The sequence below is a fragment of the Phycodurus eques genome, chromosome 8, assembly GCF_024500275.1.
Source record: "Phycodurus eques isolate BA_2022a chromosome 8, UOR_Pequ_1.1, whole genome shotgun sequence".
Lineage (NCBI taxonomy): Eukaryota > Metazoa > Chordata > Actinopteri > Syngnathiformes > Syngnathidae > Phycodurus > Phycodurus eques.
Genome location: NC_084532.1, coordinates 30,712,147 through 30,727,022, shown reverse-complemented (window position 1 = coordinate 30,727,022; position 14,876 = coordinate 30,712,147). Strand labels below are relative to the sequence as shown.

Below are 14,876 nucleotides of genomic sequence, written 5' to 3'. Positions count from 1 at the left end.
AACCCTTCTACCTATGTATAATGCATTTTTACAATGCATGATTTTGCTTCTTCCCATATGATCAAAACATGAAGTATTCTCTCTCTCTATTTTGTTCTTTTTTTCAAAGAATTATTCTGAAGTTAAGCACTTCATTTGAACATGTATGACTTTCTTTTTATTGACTTGCTCTTCTTTTGAAATTCACAACCCTACTTATATTTAGTAAATGAGAAAACAGTTGTGCTCATATGTTTGATTACCCGGGCAGAATTTGTGAGATGTGAACAATTCTTGAAAAAAACCAGGAAGGTTTGGCGAAACACATTGAATTTTATTTTAATGGGATTCAAATTAAACTGTCAAACATTTCAGAAAAGCATTATCATCAAACGAAACATAACCATAAAGAAATGAATGATGGTTGTTGTTCAGTCATCAGTGGTATTAAAAAAAACAACATATTTCACAAATTCTGCCAGGGTATGTCAACTTATGAGCACAACTGTACGTATATGCAATCCTATGTACGTACCCCTGTCATATTGGAATGAAAGTGTAGCGAACCCATTTTTCAAAACCTCTAGGTGGTGCTGGCATATTAAAATGAAAGTGTACAACTTTCTCTTAACCTCTAAGTGGCGGCATACATTTATCAAATGGGCAATCCCCCCCCCCCCCATACCTATGTATAATACGCCGGAGCGACAATAAATGTCACTCGGGCAGTCTTTAGGAGTAACCATGTTGTCGAAATACACCAGAGGGATCTGTCGTGAGGCAGCCATTTTGCATTGACACCATAGCAGACAGCAAAATAAATGTTATTTCTCAGATATGAACGAATATGTATGAATTTGTCAACGTGTGGCAACTATTGCGTGTCTTTACCGTTATGTGTGTAGTGTGTAACGGCTTCATTGAGTAGTCGGGCTGATTTCTGCACTAGTATCCGCAAAGTTTGAAGGGCAACGCGTGCAAATTTTGTAACTACCTGGTAGCGTTTTTCAGAAGCTGTTTATCGTCACGCACTTTTGTCTTTAGCGTTATGCAAGACGTGGACTTGAGTGGGCCGCCACCATTTGACATTTTGGGAAAAGCGTGACCCGTTTCAGCACGGGAAACATTTGCCCACAGAAAAACAACAATGCAACAAAAATGTGCTCAATTAGATTTTTGTTGTTGTTGTTATTTGTTTGTTGCGACACCCTCGTTTTCCCCGCGTGTGTGTGTATGTGTGTGCGCGTGCATCTCACCATTTTCAGTCTGCTCTTTGATGTCGGACTCGCCGGCCTGGTTCGGGCTCTCCGATTGGCCGCCCTCTGCAAGCACAACACGCACACGCGTGAGCGTCACGTGACACGCGCGTCACATCGCGCCGGCTGTGCGTCGGCCTTCCCGGCACGCGCGCTCACCGTTTAGCGGCCGTGGCGGCGCTTCCATCGCATTTAGAAATATTGAAAATATTGTTTTATCGCACGCCACCCTGCAGGAGGCGCCGCTGAGAAGGAACACGCCCGCCGCACGCGCGCCAACGCACAGGTCCAAGGTCACGTTTACTGTATGAACGCTGCCACACGTGCACGCGACACACACACACACATACATACAATAAACCACACGTACACAAAAACACGCACGCACACAACATACACAAAGCATGCTGGGAATTCAAACTCAGAACACAGTGTGTGGGTGGGTGTGTGCATGCATGCGTGCGCGTGTGTGCATGCGTCCGTGCGTGTGCTCGAGTAGCCTAAAACAAAAAGCATCAGCGTAACCATGACAACGAGAGGAGGGAGACGTGTGGGTGTGTGTCATCGGGGTGGGGGGTGATGAGCGTGTGTTGGTCAGCACTTTCACACACCGCCCGCTCGCCCGCATCCAGGTTACCGAAATATGCTAATGAGGTGTGGGAGCGTAGCGTAGCGGGCCGTGCCCCCCCCCCCTCCAACAGTGAAGCACGCACACTTCACAATAAAAGCCTCGTTCAATTGCTTCACAAGCCTTCAAAATAAAAGCGCACGCCTTAACCACTTTTACAAGTGTGTTGTCTCGTGTGCGTCTGTGAAAGTGTTTGTGAATATATCTGTGTGCGTTTTCGTGTGAGTGTGTGCACGTGTGTGTTTTTTGTGTGTATGTGTTGTGTAAGTGCGTGCGTGTGTATATGAGTGTCTTCTGTGTCTGTGTGTATGTGCATATGTGTTGCGTGTGTGAGTGTGTATTGTGTACTTGTGTGTGTGGTGTACTGTATTTATGTATGTATGCGTGCGAGTTTCTTGTGTGTGCGTGCACATGTCATGCATACGTGCATGTGCGTTGTGTGTTACGTGTGTGAAATATGTGTGTGCGTTCCACGTGATTGGAAAGGAAAGTGAGGCCTCACTTGGTGGGAAAATCAGACGCCGTCAGCTGGCTCGCGTGTGTGCGTGTGCGTGCACATCCATCCATTATCCGAGCCGCTTCTCCTCACGCGGGTCGCGGGCGTGCCGGAGCCTATCCCGGCTGTCATCGGGCAGGAGGCGGGGTACGCCCTGAACCGGTTGCCGGCCAATCGCAGGACACATAGAAACCGACAACCATTCGCACTCACAGTCACGCCTACGGGCAATTTAGAGTCTCCAATTCATGCACGCTTTTGGGATGTGGGAGGCAACCGGAGTGCCCGGAGAAAAGCCACGCGGGCACGGGGAGAACACGCAAACTCCAAACAGGCGGGGCCGGGGATCGAACCCGGGTCCTCAGAACTGTGAGGCTGACGCTCTAACCGGTCGGCCACCGCGCCGCCTGTGCGTGCACATCATCAAGTCAATAAAACACAAACATTCGACATTCCGTACAAGAATGTTTTTTAGTTCCTGGCAGATTTTCTTTCTCAGACGTTCCCGCCCGCCTGGCTGTGCGACGCCGAGCGGAAATACAAACACACCCTGCGCTCGCTATCTATCTAGCTAGCTTTATACACACACACGCATGCATGCACACACTCAAATAACACAAACACCAATTCCGTCACAATTTTTAACGTAACCCCATGCCCTAGTCTGCGTGTGTGTGTGTGTGTGCGTGTGTGGGGGTGCGTACACGCACACGCACACACACCCACTCTCTGCAGGCTGGCAGCCATCTTAAATCACTGGCAACCATTTTGAAGTTTGTGTCTATTTCCTTTGAGCGGCTGCCATCTTGTACCTTCCGCGAGAACAAAAGATGCGCACGCACACACACACACACACACACAGAGTAGCCATCTGAGTGGCAAAGGTCAGCGAGCTGCGGGTAGCATGTTGCTGTTGTTGATAGCGACTGCGAAGGAAAACTTGGAAACGAGCCAACTTTGCGCTACATGAATGCACATGACCTTTGAACTCTGCCTGGCTCCCATTGAGTTGATGTCGTTCACCCTCAAAAATCCCGCACGCACGCCAAGACGCGCCACTCTTGACGCATACGCAAATGTTCAGAAATCCAACAAGAGCGTGAAGACGCCTCGGGGAGCAAATTTATGAAAGGCTGAGACGCAAACTGTACAATGCAATATGGCGAGATCATAAATTATAACAAAAACAGCTTTCATATATATATATATATATATATATATATATATATTTATTTATTTTTCTTATTTTTTTATTTTATTTAGAATTTTATAATTTTTCAAGACTGAAAATTCATATACCCACATAATAGAATATATATATATATATATATATCATATGTGTGTGTGTGTGTGTGTAAACCATTACAATCAACAAATGTTTTTTTTATACATTCAGGTGCCAATATTTATATTTGTTTTTAACATGACCGTGTATGACCGACCGCATAAAAAGACACATTATGCTTTTTCTCTGACATGAAACTCGACTAAACTTTTCTGTTTTAGGTCAGTTCGGATTACCCAAATTATTTCTCTTTGCAGAATCGTGAGAGAAGCATTTTTTTAGACAAATATGTATCTCAGCCAATACGGTCATGCTTAGAAATATATTCATACTTTTTAGCACAACTGTATACTTCTCGATAGAGGAGCGTTAATTGCGAAGACTCCTCAGGGAGCAAATTCGCAAACGGACATTAGTATTATTAAAAGCCACATGACGGATTCATCAAACTATAAATACAATTCAAGTACATTTGAAACGAAGTTCAGGATATTTCACCCATTTCATTTTTTTAGGAAACCAAATGTTCTTTCCTTGTTGAGGAGATGCGACAAATTCATGTTTAGATCGATGTATGTATAACCAACTAATATCGTTATCGTTTGATCATTTCATAATCGTTTTTTTACAATGGAATACATTTGTTCACGCAAATGTAAGGAGATGTTACAAATATGTTTTTCCATATTATTAACAAATACGGGCGACGGAAAGAATTGAAAAGCCTTTCCAGTTGAATCAGTAAAACGCTGACGCGCGCACGCGGGCGCCTGGGCGCGGCCCGAGCCCAGCGTGCGTGCGTCCGGTAGGCGGAGTCTCATTGATGAATGTGCGCATCGATCGCTCGCCGCTTCACTTTCCTTAATTAGAGCGACTCTCCAATGCGGCGCGTGCACGCGCTCACGTGCACGCGCCGCCGGTTTCCTCGCCCGACTTTTTTTCTTGCGGCGGTCGTCCGCCCGCTCGGTTCCAAACGTGACGCCGGCGCTACGCGCTCGTTTTGGCCGCTCCGATCGGGGTCGACGTCGAGGGTCGCCGAAGGTCGCCGGGGGTCACCGAGGGTCACGACCGGAGCGCACGAAGACACGAAGATCAGCAGCCACCGAGGAAAACGTTTCATTTGTTTTTGCCTGGGAGGCCGTACAAACGCGCACACACGTATTTGCACACAGGTGCACGCACACACTTGCAGGCACACGCTAACAAAATGATGCTCCCGTATTTACACGTACACACACGGGCGTACGCACGCTCCCCGGCTGGCAACGAACGAGCAGCGCGATGGCGTCGGCAAACATCAAACAGGAAGTTAATCCGGCGTCCTCGTGACTATTCATAAAAGCTCCCAATTAAAAGACGGCGTCTCGTTCGCTCGCCGCGTCGACAACCTTCGAGTGACAGCCGGCGTGCGCGTGCGTGAGACATCATCAAGACGTTGTTGTAAATCAAGTTCGGGCGGACGGGCAAAGTGGAGGTCGAGGTGAAGCTCGGCAAGATTGACGATGCGATCGGCGGGGGCGCGTCGATGCCCCCCGATCGTGTGACGCGTTAGCGTTGTGAGCGCTGCCTGTTGGCGCCAATAACGACCCTGAAAAACACAATCACAAGCGCGTGCTTCTCATCTGCATATTTCATGCGGACAGATGAACAAATTACATATTTATGCATTAGAAGATCAGGTGGGGGGGAAGAAGGGGGCGGGCAGGTACGAGGGTCCCATCTGTACCTGCATCTGTACGGCAGGAGGGGCCCGAGGCCCGGCGGGGCAGGGAAGGGCCCGCCGGCGACACCGACAAGAACGAAAAAACATCGGCGGCTCCAAAATCCGAAGTCAATTTCAACAAGAACATGAGACGCGAGAATCAAGCGGCGCGTGAGAACCGCGAGAGTCGACTACGAGTAGAACGGGAGACGAGCGCGGGCGGGCGGATGACGCGAGAGTCCCGACGGAAGCGAACGGAACGCCGTCGTCGATGCGCCGGCGAAGCGGCCTCGATGGTTCCTGGGGCGAGGGCGACGGGGCGGGCGTCGAGAAGGCCGACCGCGGACGCCTTCTTGACGCCGGGACGATCGCGGCGGTTTTCGGGCGGGCCCGAATGACTTCGAGACGAACGAGAGGCGGTGGGCGCAACTCCCGACACCTCGGCGGCCGTCCGTCGGGGCCGGAGGATTCGCCGGGCTCGACTTTTTCCCGGGAGAACCCGACGGGGGTCGGGGAGCGTCGCTGTGCTTTTCAGAGCCGGCAAAGAGGCCCTTCGGTTCATCTGCTCGCGACTCGCCGTTCGGGGCGCTCGGTAACGCTCGCCGCTCGCGTCGTGAGTCCCCGCTGCAGAGACGGGACTCGATCCTCCTCTCGTAGTCCGCCTTTGCTCTTTTCGGGAGGGACCCGTTGCCGGACCGCGAGGCGACGTCGCGGGAACCCTGAGAAACGCACGGACGTCGCCGTTCGTCTCCAGTTTCTGGTTTGGGAAAACCCAAATGTTTTCACTACGGTTCCAGTTCCCATGCAGAACCCGATCTCATCCCAAACAGAATAATTCCCAGATCCAATTGTGGAGAGAGTTCAGCGTTACGCGCAACGCGAGAGAGAGACACACACGAGTTCACTTCGACACGAAAACCACGTGCACCGACTGTGACACGAAAGTACCGCGTGAGTCGACCGTGATAGTCTGGCGCCGTGCGACGGTGTCATGCGAGGGTTGCCGTTCGACATTGACGTGAGCGCCGTGAGAGCCGACCACAAAATGAGAGTCGGTCAATGACTCAAGCGCACCACGATTCAGCGAGTCAATTAGCACACCAGCTCGAGCCGCAACAAGACAGCCAAGCGCGACATACGAATTAAAAGCGAGAGTCGAGCGCAGCACACGTGCAATATTCCAGGCGTACGAACGTTTAGCGTTAGCTTGCGGGCGCGGCTAGCGTGCGTCTCCTCGCGGCCGCTAACGACCTTAACGAGGATCAGGCGGCTTATCCTCAAAGCGAGGCGCATTATTGCGGCGGGATTCGGTTGCTTCCCGTCTACTTGGGGGGATTATGGCTTGCGTGGGGGCAGGGGGCGGGGCATAAAGTACAGTGAAATGTTGACGTCATTCATTCGGGCATTTCCAACCGGATGCTAACCCTAGTGACGCTAATGATGCCGCTCGCCACCTGCAGACGGCGCCTGTCGTCACACGTTCGCCAACGAAACCGTCGTCGTCATCATCGTCGTCTTTCAAGATTGACCCATCGGAACTTCTTCCGATGCCGCACCGATCTACTTCCCGGTGATGCCTGTGACGGACATGCGGTCTTGTTGTCGCAGTGAGGGGGCGGGGCGGGGCGGGGCGGGGGGGGGCTCATAAAGCGGCAGCGCCGCTCGATCAAGTCAACGATGACGACGATGTCCCGCATCGAGAGATAAAAGCCGCACGGCGGAGCGTGCGCGCGGGGTGTCCGGGGCGGGCGGGGGGGTTCCGGCCCTCATTAACATTCGCGCGCTGCGGTGACTCAGCCCATTCGGCTAATGGAGAGCGTGGCCGCCTGAAGATGGAAACGGCCATTTCTCACTTTCTAGATACATTATTTTCAGCAACGCTGCGGCAAGGTCGCCGCTTTCACACGCGTGACCAGATTTCCGTCTTTGACGGAGAAATACAAATAGAAATACAACATACTTGAGCAATCCTGTGCGGGGACTTCCCTAACTTAACGGGCGGGCGGGGGGGGCTCCTTCTTCAACGCGGCCCACCCTGCGTTTGCTTTATTCGGCTCCCGGACTCCTCGGTCCCATTCATTTGGGCCTTTCTTCCGAAAAGGGGTTGCGTCATGGGTCCGTTTTCATGCTTTCATCTCATTCAAGTTATTTCATTGTAAACAATATTTAGTTCACGTTTTGTATTTCTTTGATCGACTCATTTCTAAATTCCAATTTCTTGAATTAAAAATATTGCAATTCAATTTTTAAATGAAACTTTCACATTTTAATTGTATACGTTTATTTGTTTTTAGTCATTTTTTATCTCATGAAATAATGGTTCAAACGATTTCTTATGAATAAGATTAAAAAAATGGTAAAATAAACAATTGCAAGAATACATTCATGAAGTAACGGGTTCGTGAATTTGGATTTCTTGTAAGTGTTACAATTTAAAGATGAGAATGAATTCTTATGAACAATGCAACCTATTTTGCAGACAGATTTGAACTCATTTTTTCCTCTCCAAACGAGCGAACCCGCGTGTCCGTTTTGAAGACCAAATGCGGACGTTCGACCGAAACATCGTCGCGATCCCTACGGACGGCGTCGCGCATTCGAATAATTAGGAATCGTAAACGATCGAAGTTTTTTTACGGAGCGCCGAGGAGCCGAACCGGAGCCGCGCGAGGACAAGAGATGATCCGAGGTCGCGCATTTGCAAATTCTTCTCGTTTTGCAGTTGCCCCGTTGGAATGTTCAAGCGCATCAAGTGAAAGTAAATATCAGACCAATGAACTTCAAATGCGCCGTTTAAATGCCGATTTCATTTATGAAGGAACAACAACTATTCCCCGTGTGAAAAAGTAAAAAAAGTCCATTCCCGGAAAGGTTCTCCACTCTTCCGTGTGTTCTCCTCCGCGCGAGGGCAACGGCTCTCCCGATGGCGATTCACAAATGGCTTTTGGAAGCCTTTCCGCACGCACTGACACACGCCAATGAGCTTATTTCTCGATTTCTTTGGCTCGCGTCATTCCGTTGCAGCTTTTTTTTAGATCTCTCCGTTGAAGCGATTTCTTGCTCCAACGGGCCCGCAGGGAATCGGACCGAGTGAAAAAGGAACCCAGAATTGCGACCGATTCGTGATTTGACGAGGGGTTTCATCGGTTTTGTTCCTTCATGAATGAAATTTCAATTGGAAAAACAGCATGTTACGTTCACTTGGGTTATATTTGTCTGATATTTACATTTGTTTGATGAGCGTCGAGATTAAAGTGTGGAAACTCTGCAAAAATAGAATTTGAGGAGGGCCAATACTTTTGCACGTCCGTGTCGATCTAAAAATGACCTCGCGTGTTTGCGTCGCAGACTGCCAATTGATTCAAGTACGGCAAGGCAGCTTCTAACGCTAACGGGGCGTCAGCCGGCGCCGTCGCCTTAGACGACCGTGTCCAGGCGGAAGGCTGAAGCGGGTCAGCGGCGGCGACCTGTCCGGCAGCTAATTGCGACACACAAACCTACGGAATCGATCTGTCGACACGCCACAAAGCCAACCGGGACTTCTTCGCTTCCTGTGCGCAAACGTGGCCGCCCGCTGCGGCGACGTCGATCCTCCCGCGACGCGTGCGTGCGTGCTCGTTTACCCCCCGAACAATACAAATCACACGCATGCAGCAAAAACACAAAACTTAATTCACACACAGCGGCACACGCACGCAAAGGCACGCTGACGTGCGCGTTAGCCGTTAGCCTCTTCTGAGCGATTAAAAGAATCGGTTAAGAGCGAGCGAGACGCAGAGAGCATCTCGTCCTGCGTAAATGACAAATACGACGCACGCACGCAGCTGCTCTTCCTTCGCAACTCCGATGTTCTACGTCACCTTTGACTTCTTCAGTCCACGAGCAAACGTCCAATCAGAGCCCTTCTACTGCGCGCCTGCGTCAGTCGGTCAATATCAGCTCATTAACCCCCCGCGCACTCTGCAGCTGGTGCGCACGCAGGCGCAGAGGTGCCGCGCGGGCGGGGGAGGGGGGCACGCGGTCCGCTGTAGGCGACGGGGGGCCGGGTTCGAATGTTCTTCCTGTTGCGCGTCAGGCCCGCGGCGACTTTGATCCCCTTCCCTCGGCTTTTCTCTCCCGCCCCCCACGAGACTCGGTGCTCTTTGACCCCGCCGCCCCCTCCCCCTGCGTGGAGAGGGCCCGTGCCGCAGCCCCTCCCTCAAAATTCCGTCGGCGTAGCGCTCCCGACACTGACTCATTTATGGCCGAGCGGCGCAGGACGGCGGCAGGACGCCGACGCTTAAAAGCGAGACGGACCGCAAGAGTTACGAGGCGAGGCGAGGCGAGGCGAGGCACACGCACACGCACGCTGGCTCGGCGGGTACGTTGCCGCCTTTATGGGCGGCTAACATACTCAACTTTTGACGTTTCCATCAAAGATGTCACGCCAAAAGTCACGGAAACCTCACAAAGCGGACAACGAGGAAAACGTTCTCCAGGCAGGAAGTCTGCCGGTGTGTGTTTGTGTGTGTGTTTTGCAACTCAGCAGGAGAGAAAGCAGCCACAGGCTCGCTACTACTGTCACACACACAGGATTCAGAGAGTGTGTCACGTAGCGCGCGTGTGATTAAGTGCGCCGAATGTGGCGAGGCTGTCGAGGCCTGTGCCAACGTGTGTGTGTGCGCGCGTTGTGTAATGCGTGCGAACGAACAATCATAAACACACAAAAGTACACCATTGTCAAAAAAAATAAGAATGCAGTGATTCTCCTAATTGTGTACACACACGATGCATCGTCACATATTGTGTGTGTGTGTGCGTGCGTGCATGTGTGTTTCTGCCACGCGCACACACAATGATGAATTGAAAGTCAATAACGGATGTATCAAAGCGTCAAAGGCAGATTTAATCAGTCTTGGTGGGTCGGGCAGGCGGGGGGGCGATGGAAATAAAAATCACGGCCGAAGAACTCAACACAAAGTCTGGAGGAAGAGGAGGAGTGAAAGCGTCTTCAAGAAATGTGTGTGCGTGATTGAAGTGCAGTTAATTGCGTGAGTTCTTCTTAAAGTTCATCAAAGAATCACCTTCAACATGCTGACAAGGAAACAGGAAGGAAGGAAGGAAGGAAGGAAGGAGAGAAGGTGAGAAGGTGAGTTCTCATTTTCCCGCACTACATTTCCCTTGAGCCTCAGCTTTTGTTTTGGGTCGAGGTGGACAGCTGCAATGCATTGCGGGAGCCGCTGAAGTCAGCACCCGCCCCTCGCAATGCATCATGTTTACTGGCTGTCAGTCGCTAAATTGTTCTTCCCGCGACCTGTGTCCCTCCGGGGGCGGGGCGTCGCCAACGAGATTGTTCGGGCAGAAGTTGAGAAGACGTTCGAAGTTGATCTCTTGCGCAATGACGACTTGATCTTATGAAGGCCCCCCCCCCCGCATCTTGGAGGACACGGAGGGCGGGGCCAAATGAATTGCTCTGCGGACCATTACGACGACGGCGAAGAAGCGGAGGACCCGTCCTACCTGCGCCGACTCAGCAGCTGCGCTCGGTCCATCCGTCTAATGGACGGCGGAGACGCAATTTAATTAGCGGGAAGCCGCAGTGTGCGACCCCTGCCGTCCTTGCGTGGAAACCCCGTCCATCAGCAGGACGTCTGTTTGTTTGTCCGACACGCATTCGTTCGCAGAAACACACACACACACACACACACACAGACACACACGCTCATTATGACACGCGCGCGTCGGTACTCGAACGCGTCGCAGTCAGAAGGCCGAGGGTTCGGTTCTCCGATTGGCTCTGCCTGACTCCGCGACGACAGGCGCCGGACGGCGAACGTCGGAGGACGACTTTTGAACACTCGATGCCCCCCCCCCCCCCCCCCCCCCCCCGCCCCCCAATCAATAATTAAGAGCGAACATCTGACGAGCGGCTGCAGGCGCACGACGGCAACAACAACACAGCAGTCGGCACTTTGTGTCTTCTTTCACCTTCTGGACGCGCGCCAAAAAAGACAAAAAGAAAAAAGAAAATCCTCCCTCCAAACGCGCCCAACCCCGCCCAACGACAACAACACCCCTGCAGCCCTGCAGCCCCCCAGCAACCCCCACAGCAAAACCCTTATTTGAAAGCCTCCAAGTTTGCGTTGCCTTCAATTTAACCAGTCACACTTTCCAGAAACAAACCACGCACACGCTCTACATTGCCGCTAATCACGTTAACAGCTTGCTTAGCTAACGTGTCAGTTGCGCGTTATTAGAAGTCCCGCGTAGTTTCCGGGCAGGTCACGCCCCGCCGCACTCCGATTGGCTGCCGTATCCCGGCAGGCCGCGCCCTCCCGCTTCCAGGCGGGAAAAGAAGGACGAGACTTAAGTGCGGCGACGTTAACGTTTCCCGCTCACCGTAACCCCGCCCTAGTCCGAACCTTAAGCTTTAAGCCTTCCGTTTCGGTCATCTGGCAACACCTGCAACATCCCGCGACGCAGCAGCCAATGGTCTTGCGGCGGGGCGTGTCCTGCCCGGAAACTAAGCGGGAATGCTAATAACGCGGCAGCTGTCGTCCATCCGTCCGTCCGAGCCTTTCCGACAGCGCTTATCCCGCTTAGGGTCGCTGGAGCCTGTTCTTCAACGTCGTCGAATGTCGGTCAACTTGTGAGAGTCTCCGAAAAGCGTGACGGAATGTTCTGGAATTATACGGTCGCAAATGCAAACGCCGTGAAAAGCGCACGCGGGGACGTCCGCCGACCGTCCGATCGGTTCGGGTTAGCGACCGAGCGACCGACGGGCTTCGCTTTATCTTTAAAAAGGAATCATCGAAAAGATGGATGAAAAGCGGATCCTAATGAAACGAAAGCCGGGATTAGATTTCCAAAGTTAGAAAACGCCGTTTGAAACCTTCGACGATATCAACCCTTGATTGAATTTCCGGGACAAAGAGTTGACATCTTCTCATTGTATTTGTCCTCGAATGTTTTGGGAAGCATTTCGACAATTTGGATATCTGAAAAAGAAGCCGAAAGCTGGAATACAAAGACATTAAATACGCAATCATGATAATAATACAAAGTCAAGAACGGGAAACGATTATGATTGCTAAACGTTTTACCCGAGGATGCAGATTCATGACGTCACTCGCTGTTTTGAGTTCATAAGAATGAAATGAAGAACTTCAAAAACCAAACCAAATATTGAAATATATATATATATTATATTCCAAATATTCAAATCCAAATCCAAACAAACGTTGAGCGTGTGCAGTCATTTGAAGGTTTTGTATCTGATGATGCCGTTACATGTAACGTCGTGTACATCGTGTGAATGCTCACTTTTGAATTTGAATTTCTTTTGAATTTTGTTGACTGTTTATGAAATTGTCATGCTCGTCTTTGATCAATAAAGTTGAGAAAAAAGCGACCGAGGCGGGGAGTTTTCACGACCGAAGTCGGAGATGGAAGCGTTATTTCGGGGCCCTTTCGGAAATTAAGCGCTTTCGGATTGTCAAAAATATCGGTTCATTGGAGCCCGCGCGAGTCGCCGATTTAGTCACTCGGTCCGTCGGCGCTACGAGCCCCCGCTGACGCGGACCGACCGGAACGTCGCAAGCGGATTGTTGCCACGCCGGAAGAAAAAAGTCACATGACAACATTTTCAATGTGAAACATTTCACGTTATATAACGTGAAAAGTTTGACTTCCACATTCGGCTAAACAAAACAAAATCATTTCTTCCGGTTCAGATCAAATCTTTTGATTTGATTTCATTTTTTACAGTATTGAATAAGAACAGCGTAGTTACGCGTAGCTCGCAACTTCGACTCACAGGACGCAAAAAGAGGACACGACGATCACGCCAGTCACCCCAACTGGACGCTTTGCGCAATGTGAACGTGAAACTTATCACGTTAGAATGTGAAACGTACGACACTTTAAAACGGGAAACTTACGACGTTAAATGGGAAACTGAACTTTTTTCCCGGCGTGGCAGCCTTCCGCTTCCGTGGCGCGTCAACGTCGCCGTGTTGCGGCGTTCGCAATCGCTGCGACGCGTCACGGCCGCCGTACGGTCAAAGTTAGCGAACGTCGTCAAAGCGCGGGAAAGTTTCTCTCGAACGTCGCGGGACGTCGTAAAAGGCTGTCGAATATCGTGTAGCGCTCGACGCCTAGCCTGACCCTCAGCCTGCGCGCGCGTTCCGGTCCGATCCCGATCCGGTAACCGGCTTTGCGTCGCTTCGCCGTCCCGTCGGACGCGGGCCCCGTTTCCGTGCGCGCCTTCGGCGTTCGAATGAGGCTTCGGTTTAGATCTTCTCCCGCCGCTGTAGAAGCCCTCCGCGCGTGTCGTTAACCCTCACCCTTAGAGGTCACGACCTGCACGTTTAACCTCCGACCTTTTAACGCGCCTCACCGACTGACACGGTCGCTGGCCTCATACGCCACAAGATGACCTTTCGCCCCGAAGTTACACCTGCTCAGCAACAATTTCCTGTTCAGCAGGTTAAAGCGTACACGCGCGTAACAATAACGACACGGTTCCCACGGCAACCAGACGGACACCGACAAACTTCCCGTTTCGCTTTCTTCTAGCGTTCGATCTGGCGTTCGACTCACGTAGACGTAAAGGCCCGGTTGCCACGACGACAGAATTTACGTTAACGGGTTCGTCGCTTTCGGTCATAGCGACAAAATACGTTTGCCTCGACGACAACAGCGCGACCGACAAAATAACGCTTTCTGCGGCGACAACGTCGATGCTAAGAAATGCGTCGTTTCCTCAGCTCGCGGCGATGACACGGTTTCCACGGCGACAACGTCAGCGCTAGCAAACTCTCGGCCCGCTCGCGTTCGGCCTCGACATTAACAACTTTACGTGAGGACGAAGCCACGGTTTCCGTGGCTACGACCTCACGTTTTCTTCGACTCGCGTGACGGCAAAGACGGCGTCGACGCCGCGCGTTTGTCGGCGAACGATTGAAGACGTTTGTTTCCGTGGCAACGCCGTTGATGCGCACCAACTCCAAAAAAACAAAACAAACAACCAACACAGAAAAGGCACGGTTTCCACGGCAACAGCGTCAGTGTCCGAAAACGCTTCCTCACGTGACGACGCGGCTGCGTTTTCCGTGGTAACGGCGCCAAAGCTAACCGGCTGCCGCTAGAACGCCCAAAAACATCCAAGAAGAAAAATCAAAACATCATCAAAGAGCACGTAAGGAAATCCCCCCCAAAAAAGAAAGCGGACGAACGGTCCCCCGCGGATTTTGCCGAGATTCGCGTCCTCGTCTTTGTCTCGGACGCGAATCTCGGCTTTTCTCTCCCTCGGCCAAATGCAACACGTCGGAATGGGACGAGTTTAGGCGCGCGACACCGGAGCAGAGTACGTAAATGCGCGGCGTAGACCGAGTGCCTGCGGCGGTCGGAAAGGGCGGACGCTCAACTCCGGCCGCGCGCTGAGGAGTCCACGTCACGTTTCTTCGTTGGATATCGGAGAAAACAGACGATTTGGCCATCAAAAGGGCTTTCTGGCTTTTCTAGTTGTCACGACAGGAAAAAGTCAAGCG

The 14,876-nt window shown here is 51.4% G+C and overlaps 1 protein-coding gene across 4 annotated transcripts in view; it reads right to left on the bottom strand.

The window, feature by feature from the left end:
• The window catches only part of nfia (nuclear factor I/A), a 47,761-nt gene that overhangs the window by 15,960 nt on the left and 16,925 nt on the right, over positions 1–14,876 (bottom strand). For all 4 annotated transcript variants that reach the window (XM_061684025.1, XM_061684026.1, XM_061684027.1 and 1 more), the window contains exon 3: positions 1,236–1,301. In XM_061684025.1, the coding sequence (XP_061540009.1) occupies positions 1,236–1,301 (66 nt within the window). The remainder of the gene's footprint in view (positions 1–1,235; positions 1,302–14,876) is intronic.